The sequence below is a fragment of the Uloborus diversus genome, chromosome 3 (assembly GCF_026930045.1).
Source record: "Uloborus diversus isolate 005 chromosome 3, Udiv.v.3.1, whole genome shotgun sequence".
Classification (NCBI taxonomy): domain Eukaryota; kingdom Metazoa; phylum Arthropoda; class Arachnida; order Araneae; family Uloboridae; genus Uloborus; species Uloborus diversus.
Window position 1 is genome coordinate 127,406,918 of NC_072733.1, and position 14,146 is coordinate 127,421,063.

Sequence of the window (14,146 nt, forward strand, 5' to 3'; positions counted from 1 at the left end):
CACTGCATTATCTTTCCAGCTGCACATGTACACTGATCCATCAGATCGATAGTCAAAATTTCCGCGATCTTCTTTAGAAAGGGCTTTTTTGGATTTCCGTGGACAATGGCCAGTTCGGTTTTCACGAATTGTTCCTGTTGCTCGTACACTTTTTTTTTGATAGCTGAGAAATTAAGTCATATGATGTAAAAAAGTTATCATAGTATACTTCATGCTTAGACGTGTCAGTCAAAACTGATAATAGATCATTTACAACTCTGGATCCTAATTGCACATCAGGGGATCCTTCTTTTTTGCCTGAATAAATCTCCATGGAATATGGGTATCCACTTGAAGAGCACAGCATCCAAATTTTGAAGCCGAATCTTATGTGTTTTCATCTAATAAACATTTTACATGAATGCCGACCGTAGTAGGGAACCATAGATTCATCTATGCTTAATTTTTCATGAAATACACCCAATTGTTGAGGGTTTTTACACAATTCTTCGTAAATAAGGAAAACTTTTCTTAGTTTGTCATTTTGTTTTAATTCATGGTTGTCCATCAAATGAAAGATGTTTTTTATTTTTCGAAAACGATTTTGAGGCATAACTGTTAGTACAATTGGCACAGATGTATCTTCTGCACTGCTTCAATACATATCTTCAGAAGGAACAGAATGGTACCCACTCAATAGCAACAAACCAAAAAATTGTAGGATTTCATCTCTGTCAACATCTATTCTTCCTCAGTGATATTGCCTAGTTCATCAGGGGGTAATTGGCATATATCTACATCTGACAAATCCGAATCTGACAATGTCTCTAAATAAGCCACAGCTTGTTCTACAGTAAGAAATCTTGTAGACATTTTTTAACATTTATGAACAGTTGGTATACGTCAAACAGAATTTCCTTTCGCCCGAAAACAAAGCTAGCGAATTATTGAACTGCATTTAAAATATGAAGAATAAAACTCTCACTAATATTATTTTTTATTATTACGTGACAATGCAGCTGTCCGAGCAGGTGTGGATTCGGAGCCATATAGTCCGTCAAACAGAAGACTGTTATTATTTTCTTTGCTAACGAAACGTCATATCCTTTCAAAATATAAACTTACTTGGTTTTGCCAATATCTACATCAGAGTACATTCAAAATGAGAAAAAAAAACAAAACATATATTACGAAAAATGAAATTTCCCCTTGGAAGTCGAACGATTCACTTCTTGGAAATTTGACTCCCTAAAAGCGCCAATGTTCCAAAATTGGAACATGCTATTTTGAAGGGGTACACCTTTCGGAAATATCATTGAACATTTCTACAAGCATTTTAAAATCATATATTGAAGTATTTTTCACAACTATAATAAATATCATCACATTTTCTGAAAAAACCAATTTTTGGTAAATTTTATAAGAAAAAGTTGCAAAAAGCTAAAAAAACACTCATCTTTGAAAAATCGCAATAAATAATTGAAAACATGTAAACAATCAAGCAGAAAATCAAAAAATACTTTGAAATAAGACTAAACTGTGTTAAAAAAAACTTGTTTATTTTAACGTTATTTCTTGGGAAAATTTTCACTTAAATATGATGTTCCATTTTTGGAACATTGGCGGGTAAACGGTTAACAAACAAGATAACACAAGAAAAATTTACAGCACATAGAGAGGAAATAGTTCGCACAGCACCAGTGGGAATATAATCTGTGATCACCAGCATGTGAAGCAGAGCTTCTACCACAGAGCCGCCAAAGTATTTGTTTCTAGTGTTTGAGATTTAAATCCTTTTGTATGTTGTACTCATTTTAGTAGTTAGACTCTTGTTATTTCAGCATGTGATGCCTTAGATTAGCTTGTTTTTTATCCTAAGAATTAGTTGTTTTTTTGTTTATGTATTTTTAGTGAATTTCCTATTCTATGCTGTTTGAGCTTGATTTGTTTTATTTTATTTTATTTTTTTAAAGCGACTCTTGCTGTTTGCAGAATAATAAAATTTTAAAAATAAATAAAATCTTATTTTTTCGCAGTTATTTTTACTATATTTCCTCTACATAGCTAAAGCATATTATTTTATGCATAAAAGTGCCTTTCTCTCATGGTGGTAGAGCTTAAAGGGCGGGGGTAAATAAACCATGTTAGTTAAAAGACTACACATAAACACTAGAACTCTCTTATGTAAATTACTAATATCCTCACCTCAGAGCAACAGTAAGATATCTAATCCCAGAAATAACACTAAGATGTCTTACTGTTGCTCTGAGGCAACAATATTATCTTTAAAACTATGAAAAAGATTTTGGAAATTTGAAAACTCATAGGTATCACATATGGATGGCCATCAATACAAGTGCAAGCCCTGCATGATCTTGCTGGTGTAGCAGAACAAATGAACAACCAGGCAATAGCAGTTAGGCAAGTGAAATGAATTAATAGTTTATTCATTGCTATGAAATAGAATTCTTACATTTTACTATTCTGGACTTCTTCCTGTTTCAAAGTCTTTTTATTTAAAAAAAAAATTATATTTGATCCAGGCATTTGACCTTTCTTCTTCATACATTACTTCATCACTTAACATCAGCAGATCAGCAAAAGCTGTGTGAACAACTTGCGGCCTTAACTGCAAAATGTGAAGGAGCACCAGTTCCTCTCACTTTAGACAATGGTTTAATTATACCTCCTGTCAATCTCATCAATTTGCCAAGTGTGAAGTAAGTTCTTTTTTATGCACCAAGTGTTTCTTTCGGAGTTATGTTTGTTTCACAGATAGTTTTTCTTATTCCACACACATAATGTGTTTTTTATTTTTATTTCTTAAGGTTGCAATTAAATGCTATGTAAGTCTTATCTACCATTACTCCTAGATGCATACCACCAGTTGCAAAAATGGTCAAAATAAGATGTAGAGTTTAGATATTACAGGTTCGAATCGAAAAACAAAATAAGTGCAAGAATATGAAATTTAACTTTTTATATACAAATACAAATACAAATGTGACGACCAGCAACAGGCTCTGGGCCCAGCTAGGCTGGTCCTAGTCAATTAATTAGTCCCCAATGAAGATCAATGGCCCTCTTAAAGCTATCCACTCCCTTGCTCATTACCGCCTCTTCCGGTAAGCTATTCCAAGTGCCCACGACCCTGCTAAAGTAGTAGTTTTTCCTGATTTCCAAGTTAGCCTGAGATTTAAATAGCTTAAAACAATGACCCCTTGTCCTGCTATCCCCGCAAAAATTTAATCCATCTACATCTTTCATTTTGATAAATTTAAATAACTGAATCATGTCCCCTCTGACTCTCCTTTGCTCCAGGCTATACATGTTAAGCCTATTAAGTCTGGTATCATAATCTAAATCTGAGAGTCCCCTTACTAATTTAGTTACCCTTCTTTGAACCCTTTCCAATACAAAAATATCTTTCTTCAGAAAAGGCGACCAAAACTGAACAGCATACTCCAAATGAGGTCTTACTAAACTCCTATATAAAGGCAGAAGAACTTTCTTAGATTTGTTTGAAATAGATCTATTGATGAACCCAAGCATTTTGTTGGCTTTGTTACTAGCAATACTGCACTATTGACTAAACTTGAAGTCCTGATTTATAAAGACACCCAGATCCATAACATTTTCTGCCTGATTTATGACTGAACCCTGTAAACGATATCTCATACGCTTATTTCCATGACCTAAGTGTAGCACTTGACATTTCCCTACATTAACTGCCATACCCCATTTATCTGCCCACTTAGTAATATGATCTAAATCCTCTTGCAGCTGTTTTACTTGTTCTTCATTTTGGACAATCCCCATAACTTTTACATCGTCAGCAAAACAATTTATGCTTCCAGAAATATTTTCATTGATGTCATTCATAAATATAATAAACAAAAGCGGCCCTAAAACTGATCCCTGAGGAACCCCACTTAAAACATCACTCCAATTAGAATGATTTCCTCTCACAACTACTCTTTGCTTCCTACCAGTAAGCCAATTTCTAACCCAAAGTAAAGTTTTTCCTCCTATTCCAATGTCAGCTAACTTGCTGAGAAGAGCAACATGCGGTACCTTGTCAAAAGCTTTTTGAAAATCAATATAAACAACATCCACACATTTATTGTTATCTAAAGCTGAGGTAACCTTGTCGTAGAAATGCAATAAATTAGTAGTACAGGATTTACCTTTCCTGAAACCATACTGCAAACTAGTCAACAGACTATTAGTCTCTAAGAACATCATGATCTTAATTTTGATCAAAGTTTCGAAAATCTTACAAATCACCGAAGTCAAACTTACAGGTCTATAATTCCCAGCAATACCTTTAGACCCCTTCTTGAAGAGTGGCGTTATGTTAGCCAGCTTCCAGTCCTCTGGCACCGTCCCCGAGTTATAAGAAGCATTGAAAATATTCAAAATAACATCCACTAATTCCTCTGCACATTCAACTAAAATTTTTGGATAAATATTATCTGGTCCCGGAGCTTTAGTTGCTTTAATCTTTTTCAAATGAAATAAAACCTCCTCCCTGGAAAATACAAAATCCTCAAGCTGTATAATAGCTTGTGTCTTGTTAGTGTCAACTGTTGAGATACAGTTATCGTTAAACACACTGGAAAAAAAGTTATTTAGAACATTTGCAATATCCCTATCGTTTTGGATTAAATTTCCATACTCATCAACCAAAGGCCCAATTTGACTGTTTCGAGTTTTCCCAGAATTAGCGTAAGCAAAAAACCTATTAGGGTTCCCATCAATGTCATCTGCCAGCCTTTGCTCCAATTCCCTTTTCTGAATCCGTACCAAATACTTAAAATTTCGCCTTGCCTTACCATACTGGAGCCTCTCCGCACTCTGACCAGTTTCTTTAAACTTACGAAAAGTGGTTTGCTTATAATTAAGAGCTTCTTTAGTCTCCCTGGAGAACCACATGGGCCAAATTTTGGTACTAACACCTTTTCTCCTAAATGGAACATAGTCCCCAACGGTTTTAGCATGTTTATCCTTAAATTCCGTCCACTGCTGATCTACGTCGCTATTTTCCAACCCTGACGAAAAAACCTCTTTCAAGCTCTGCCTAAGTGCAACAAAATCGGTGTTTCTGAAATTGGGCACAAACCTAAAATTATCATCTTTGCACACTTCAAATTTAACCCGGAACCTAATGCTGTTATGATCACTATCTCCAATATGCTCCCCTACACTCAACCCGTGAACAAAACTACCTATGTCACAAAAAACTAGATCCAAAATGGCCTCCTCTCGAGTTCCCTTAGTTACAACTTGATCTAAGAAACAGTCACCAATTACTTTTAAAAATTCCTCCCTTTTGCCATTACCAGGATAAAAATTATTCCAATCAATACCCGGAAAATTGAAATCCCCCATTATGATAACGGATCCCTTACTGGACATGTCGCTAATAATACGGTACATCTGGTCATCTTGTCCCTGGTTTGAATTAGGTGGCCTATAAATGTTTCCTAAGCATAGCTTTTTGCCCTTACTGCTCATCAACTCCAGCCAAACCATATCAATATCAGTAGGCTTATCATTTATGACCAATTCATTGCAAATAAAATTGTCTCTGACATAAATTAAAACCCCACCACCTCTTTTACCTACTCTATCCTGTCTGAACAAATTATACCCAGCAATATGTAATAACTCTGCATCAGATTCGGTAGCCCATGTCTCTGTAATTCCAATAACATCCAACTTCTCATCCATAACTATGCTTTTCAATTCATCCATCTTGTTCCTAATGCTGCGAGCATTGGTATAGAAAACTTTAAGCATGCCTAAGTTGCTTTTATTTAACACCCTGAAATTTCCTAAATCGCACTTGTTAGCATTACTACTCTTGTTCGACACTTTATTTCCATTTCTAGCAATACCCAAAAAAATTTCATTCTCTCGATACCTGATGCTTGACCCATGCCCCCCATTCCAACTTAGTTTTTTGGCTCCAAAGCCCCTAAAATTAATCCACTAACCATTTTGACCCCTGTAGAGCTCAGATGCAGGCCATCCCTAGCAATCCAATTCCGCTTACAATGACTCCATACATCAATGAACCTGATACTGCGCTTTTCGCAAATTGACTTCAGTAGCAAGTTCATACACCTCGCACGTTGATTTAGCCAGCTCCTATGCACTCCATACCTGGGAAGCAAACCAACCACTTGGTCATTCCTCGAAAAGCTGGTTGCTTTATCCAACAGGGATTCCCATTGACTAGAAAACTCCTCATTTTTACTGTGGCCTACATCATTTGTTCCCACCCACAAAGTAACCATATCCTCCTTATTCAATACTCCCTTCTTTTCAGCAACCATATTAATGTCTTTTACCCGAGCCCCTGGTAAACAACACCTAGCCACTTACGCTTTACTCTCCCAACTGTGTTACCCACCTCCCTTACCATAGAGTCCCCCAAAATTACACCCTTAGTTTCCCAATCTAAATTCTCATTTGAATCTTCCCCCTGAATCTCTGGAACATTTATACCCTCTACAACTGGCCTACACCCTAATGCTAACTGGGCTTCCAAAACTAGCATCTTAAGTCTTAAGTCTGAGAGTTCAGCACATTTAGTGCAAATATAATCCTCCTCAAAAACAGACTCATTTTCCCCCTTATACAGGCAGAACATATGACATAAATCACAAGAGATCCACCTGTCCCCCGTCCCACTCTTTACCTCTTTCATAATGCATATAACACCCATTTCTACTCAGTGAATATGTTCCAAAAGGCAAAACAGAAAGATAAAAATGCAAAAAAACACAGAATAAATACTAAAAACAGCAGTAAATAAACAGAGTTGCTAAACCCAATAAAGCACACAAGATCAAAAACCAGGAGATCACCACATGTTAGGCTTAACTCCAAAAAATGCAATAACACTTTAAGAATACAATAACAGCAAAAATGAGCCCCCAAAACACAATAAAACTAAATTACATGATAAAGTGAAGTAAAAAAACCTAAAACTAGACAGTAATAATGAAAAATTATAGTAAAAAAACACTTATCAAATTAGCAACAATAACACTCCCTGCATCACAGGCGCCCTCTAGTGGCAATCGGATCAATATGGTCTCAAAGTCATTGTATTCTCTGTTTTGACAAGGCAGAACTAGATCTACTAAGCGATTGTTTTTTGCTGGTCAGACATTGAATAAAGATAAATTGGCTGTCCGTTTTCAGCTGAAGTTATTCTTGCAAAACAAGATGTATGTTTTATTCTGCTGAGCATTTGGTGTAAAATCAATTTTTAATGTTGTAAAATGTATTTTATTGTGGAACATATGATGAATTAAATTTTTTCCCAATCAATGTTAAACATTTTTCTCTCACATATATCGAATTTAACACATGAAAATTTATAGGAAATGTTTCTAGTAAAGAAGCAGGTTGCTCCCGTCATTTCATGACGGGCGATTTGCTAGTTCAGTTAAATAATCTCCATTGAAAAATAATACCAACACAAAAAATTTGAAGCATTTGCGACCGAAATTCAAGGAGATATTAGAGAGGCTGTCTACCCACCTGGAAAATCTGGAAATTTCGGGGAAATTTTTCGTACTGGAAATGTCAGGGAAAAGTCTGAAATTTACTTTTGTCTGCAGAAAACCTGGAATTTTTTTAAAATTATTTACCAAGATTTTTCTTTTTTTTTTCAGTTTAGCAAAATAAATTTGGTCAGAAATTCATTCAACTTGAAATTACTAATCGAAAATATCTCTTTCCTTAAACCAGTTCTTCAACCCCACCTTTTGTTTACTAGTAGTTCTCTCACACCACAATCTCCCTTAGGCTGAGACCCTACCAAAGTTGAATGGTTCATACCAGGGTTGGGTTTTGGATAGTGCAAAACTGGTTTAGGATAGGACGTGTGGTTTTAACCATCCAAAACTGTCTAAAAGTATGGTAACGATAAAGGAGTGCAATCTAATTAATTTGTTTACTGAAATATTCGTAATGAGCTTTAATTAATGAGTATTAATAATATTTTTCTCAAAAATGTTCATTAAAAAATATTTTACTTAAAAAAATTACCAACAACTCTATTACACAAAACCTTCCTCATGTAACAATTGGTAGAGTTATGAAAAGAAATTCACAACCCTACCAAGACAACTAATTTCAGTTACATTCATAACTCAAGAGATTGTTATATTAAATGTGCAATTTTTAAGTGCAGCAAAACCAAAATAGCTTATTTTTTTTAAAGGGATTTTACATATAAGTATTACATGACATTTTAACAAAAATTCTTTTTTAAATCATGTATTAAAGAACAATAAATTCATGATTAAATGTATGCACTTATATTTTAAAACTTGTGCAATTTCTTTTTTTTTTTAATTCATATTTTTAATACAATACATTCTGTAACTACAATGAACAAAAACTATAGTAGCTTGAAAATTTTTAGAAACAAATTATTCGTATTTTCGTAAAGTAGTTAAGTGATAATTTATTGTTAGATCATGAAATGGCACCATAGTTAAGAAGAAAATCTTCACAAAACCGTAAAAGACTCGCAAATATATATTTTTTCCCTTCAGTGCAAAAGTTGTCATTCATTGCATTTAAGATAATTATTGCACTATATTTTAAACACTTTCATTTGCACACATGCATATAAATGTCGAAAAATTTGGTTACTATTATACAGAAAAAAATTCAAATTGAAATTTTTAATGAAGAATTCAACTTCTTGTGTAACTAGATTAGAATCAGCTGCATAAATAAGTTATTCATAATTTGTACTGGGACGTTCACATTGAATAAATATTCAATGTAAAACATAACTTTGCCACATTTTGTTCTGTTTTTGATATTTTCTTACAAAATAGTTTCTCTAAAAACATAGTTTTGGACACAAGGGTTTTGGACAGGATGGTAAAAACCATGAAATCTACCGTAGTGTCCAAAACCTTGTCAACCCTGGTTCATACCCTTCCTCTTTGTTCAAAAGGCAGAGGTTGCAAATGTTGAACCAAATACAAATACCTATGACACAGTGAAATCGATGTTGAAGTGCAATGAACTTTTGGAAGTAAAGTTGGGTTTCTTTATTTCGATGACATCAGAATTGCAAGGTTTTTAAACAATAATCCAGGCTGGAAAACCAATGGCCTCTTTCCTGTGTGAAGAGATGTATTTGATGCTTAAGAATTTAATGAAGCAATTTCTTAAAAGTTAAAGTTTCTCAAGAAAAAAAACTTAAAAGTTTCCCCAAAAAAAGTGTTTTAGGGGATGGATGTAATAGCTTGAAATGTACATTAAACAGGGATATAAACATAATGTGTTTAAAATGTCACATGAGCACGGCAACCATTAAAAAAATAGCCAAAGTCGCTAAACTAATGTTTAAAAAAACACCTAGGAAATTTTTGTATGGGGTATGGAAAATATGGAAAAGTCAGGGAAGTTGGAAATTTTTTTGAGTAGGGGACACCCTGATTAGAGTTCAAAATTAGTAGGGACTCTATTTTGTAGTAAGTTACCGCCCTGAAGCGAGGGCTAAGGCAAAAATACTTAAAATACACCACCAGCTCAGTCATTCCATCTGAGGACTGCAGTTTCGTGCTTTTTAGTACTCATCAGCCCTGAATAGGAATCACATGAGCTGGAGGCGAAAAACCTCTTAAGGGAGCCAAGAGAGCCAAACAAACTGGAAGCTAATGCAGAATTAGCAAACCAGATGATCGACCGCAGCAATGGTGCGGTTCAACTCAAAGATTGATGGCAAAGCATGGTATTTTGTAGTAAGTTACCGCCCCTAAAGCCAGGGCTAAGGCAGAAATACTTAAAATACACCACCAGCTCAGTCATTCCATCCGAGGACTGCAGTTTCGTGCTTTTTAACACTCATCAGCCCGGAATAGGAATCACATGAGCTGGAGGCGAAAAACCTCTTAAGGGAGCCAAGAGAGCCAAACAAACTGATAGCTAATGCAGAATTAACAAACTTACTACAAAATACCATGCTTTGCCATCAATCTTTGAGTTGAACCGCACCATTGCTGCGGTCGCTCATCTGGTTTGCTAATTCTGCATTAGCCACCAGTTTGTTTGGCTCTCTTGGCTCCCTTAAGAGGTTTTTCGCCTCCAGCTCATGTGATTCCTATTCCGGGCTGATGAGTGCTAAAAAGCACGAAACTGCAGTCCTCGGATGGAATGACTGAGCTGGCGGTATATTTTAAGTAGTAGGGACTCTGCAGAAGATGATATTGAAACATATCACCCTTTCAGACTAGAGACCCTATATAGAAGCTACGCTTCAGAGTCGCGCAATACAAAGAGCGACTTTACCAAGAGGGGTTGCTTTGTGGCTAAGCATGTGCAAGATTGGCGCGTAATCACTCACTTCATTTTCTTCCCGTTCTTCTTTTTTTTTTTTTTTTTTGTTTTAACTTCTGCAGAGCCAGTCCACGGGCGGTTAGATTACTATGCAAAATACCTTTCGATGTGTCATCAAGACAGCCCTCCACCCCCAACCCCCCCATATTTTTGAAATCTTATGAAAATTTAAAGGCTTAGATAGGGTAGTTATGAATGATTATACTTTCTTAAGCGTTTCTTGTACCAAAGTTATATTTAAAAGAATTCATTTCGAATTTTGCGTAAAAATTTAGTGATCTTTTTAAAACTAGTTTTACCAGTATCTTTATTTGATATCGAAATTGCACATTCCTTGGAGTATTGTTAAAATATTTTACGTGATTCCTCCATGTATTATGGTGTAACATTCAAAATATTACCCGTTATTAGAATTTGTTTATGAATATTTAGTGTAAATAAAAATTACAACTTTGAGAAATGGATTAATCAACTTTAAAGCATGAACAGGGGTGTCCACTTAGAGGGGGGGGGGGAGTCATGGTACAGACTACGCCGTAATTTTTAGGGGAGGTTGTTTTAAGGAAGATTTTTCACTTTCTAAGGGGGAGCTCTCTTGCTTTTTTTTGGGGGGGGTGGGGGGTTCTTCGCGATATTTAAGGGGTGCGTCCTTGCTTTTAGGGGGATGGGCACCCCTGGTGTTAACATGGAAAGATAGAAGAAAGAGCGTTCCAGAAAACTTCCAAAACCTGATTGCAATCCTTGATAGCGAAAACTTGGAATTTGTCAGAAAAAAATTCATCCCCGCCCCCAGAGAAAACATACTTTAAACTAACAATAGTCTGAAATTGTATATCTGCACTTAAAATTAATATTTATTAATATTAACGAAATCTAATTTTTAAAAAAACTAATAGAGGTAACTCTATTTCAAAAAGTAAAAGATGTTTTCTTTATTAAAAAAGGGGGCGAAAGAATGCAGAATACAATCTGCAGATGTTATTATAGTTATGAGCAAATAAGTTAATTATTAATTTGGTGAACTTAATTGTGAATAGAAAGGAATAATTACGTTCCTTAAGTCTTGGGGAAAGTTAAGTTAGTTTTAAAGTTGAATAAATACCTTTGTGCAGAAAAAGTAAAACTAAGAAATAACAACGTAATTGAAAAAAAAAATTCAGATTATTGCATACCCGTGTCTCGGGGTTTCCAGGAACTCCTTTTTGTAGGCAAAATAAGTGAACTTGTGGATGAAAAGACATCCGATAAAAGCCCCTTGTCTTTTCATCTTGTGGTTTCTTGAAACCATTTCAAAGGGTCTTACTTCATTTCAAATTGCAGGAAAAAAAAATTAATTTGAATTTTGACAGCTTAAATTCAAATTATCTTTTTCGCAATCACGAGTGTGTGTATGTAGGCGTGTGTGTTTGTGTGTGGGGGTCTGTGTGTTTGTGTGTAGGGGTTATGTGTATGTGTGTGTAGGCATATGTGTTAGTGTCTATGTGCAGGCATGAATGTGTGGGTAGTTGTGTATGTGTGTGTGTATGTTTTTGTGTGTGTGTATGTGTCTATATGTGTGTGTATGTGTTTGTGTGTGTGTGTATGTGTGCATATAGTTGTGTATGTATGTGTGTGTGTGTAGGACATGGATGCAACCTGGAGACGGCTTTCGCTATAGGAGCAGCATCGTGAGGAGCTGGTCGGCGGTGATGGTGCGGTGGGTGGCGGTGGGAAAATAAAATAATAGGACATCAAACAGTCAAGTGAGAACAATAAGCAATCGTGATTGCTCAAAAAATACTGCATTCCATCTAACCTTACAGCAAAACAATTCATTACATTAATTCTAATTAAACTAAAACTCTCACGGAATGTAATTCAATATGCTTATAAATAGGTGTGAAAATTAAAGTGATTTATGCATGACATTTCTATAAGTTCAAGTATTAAACTATTTCTTAAAAAACTACAAAGTATGTAATACGTCTATATTTCAATTCCAATTATTGACATTAATATAGCAATCACATATCTAAAGCTTCAATTCAGAATGTCTAGTCACTTTTACTTAATAGTTATTCATATTCATAAAAGAGTAGCAAAACGTATCTTCTTAGCACGCAGCAAAGCCTTGGCCGGCGTTGCTGTCGCCAAATGCATTCAAAAGCTTGCCAAGCTAAGCGCACACAAAAACGAATATAAAAGCAAAATTTAAAACAGTAGACTGCGTTTGCAGTGATATAATTAAGTGATAATGACAAAATGAATGCATAGATATTGTATAGCATCTAAATAAGCAGATTGTATAAGGATATTGAGCAAAAAATAAGTATAAACAGTATGGATGCTTCACTACCCGAACACAAAAAGTAAGATTTAAAAATAAAGAAAGGGATTTTTCCAGAAAAAAATTGCACATGCATATAGATTAAACGTCTATATATTGATAACAAATAGCAAAAGAGTTGTTCAGTGCTGTATTTCATCGGATTCTGCGTATTTTTGATGGCTTCTCGGACGCTCCATGTTAAGTCTACGGGAGGAAAATCTTTAGGGTAAACTGGAGCCTTCGACCAATGAGCGGAGGGTCGCATATTGCGCAACTCTGAAGCGTAGCTTCTATATAGGGACTCTATTTCAGACGAATGACATGTTTGCGGGGTCAAAAAGCAAAATATTAATATTTTTCATTGCTTTTGAAAAATAAATGCAAATGATATAATGCGGAAAACATACAGTAAAAGCTTGTACAATTTGAAAAATACTCTATGCTTGCATATAATTTTAACCCCCTTGTTAGTCGCTACATTTCTCCTTAAAATGTGTAATTGACTGGGAGTCGAAAGTGTTAAACATAACTAGATAATGTAGAGGCACATTGCGCACGCCGTGTGCAGATACATTTTCCTCTGTGCAGGTTTAATTGCAGCAAATATGTACTTTGCTCAAAATTTTTGAATTAATATCAATATTAAACAATGGCTATCTTTAAAATCTGTAGATAAATTAATGAAATTAATCTCTTGCTTTCATGGATACATAATTGAAAGCACAGTAAGCATTGCATTGCTGATAATTTTACCTACCCACTGTATATATTTTTCAGTACTTGCAGATAGTTTTGAGTTGTGTGCGCAGATGCTTTATATTTTTGTCTTACTATGGTGGTAAAAGTCACGAAGTGCTACTTTTCATATCTGAATATTAGTCGAATTAATGTCAAATTTTTTGTGTTTGAATTGTTCTTTGATACTTGTGATTTCTATAAATGCAATGTAGTGGACTAGAGACCAAAAAAAAATTAGATTTTACATTTTTCCTTTTTAAATTTTTTGTATCCTAACTCAGCAACTTATTTTGATCATTTTTGCAATTGAAAGTATGCACCTGGGACTACGGTTTGGGGTCAAAATGTCGCGGGAGAAAATGTTGTTGTCAAAATGTCGCCAGCCCAAAATGTGGCAGGTCCAAAATGTCGCCCGCCCAAAATGTCGCTGGCTCAAAATGTCATCAGTCCAAGAGGTCACTGGTTCAAAATTCACTCATTCAATTTGCACGAAAACTGTAAATGTACAAAAATGCTGTTTAGCGTTAAATTTGCGAATGAATGGTAACTGCCTGTAATGAATGTCTCCATTTAAAGAAAAAAGGACTGGACTAAATGAGTTTCTTGATAAATTCTAAAAATATTCTCCGGTTTTGATTCGTAACTCTCGGCTGTTTTTCAGCAAATAAAGAGTATAAAAATGCACATTTCCTTTTCTACATGTTATCTTATTTTTTGTGACTCTCTATCTACCAATTGTAA

General features: G+C 35.0%; 1 protein-coding gene across 1 annotated transcript in view; it reads left to right on the top strand.

Moving 5' to 3' along the window:
* Positions 1-14,146, top strand: part of LOC129218936 (trafficking protein particle complex subunit 9-like) — a 215,376-nt gene that overhangs the window by 141,846 nt on the left and 59,384 nt on the right. The window contains 2 exon segments of the mRNA XM_054853256.1: positions 2,307-2,400; positions 2,523-2,699. Of these exon segments, the coding sequence (XP_054709231.1) occupies positions 2,307-2,400; positions 2,523-2,699 (271 nt within the window).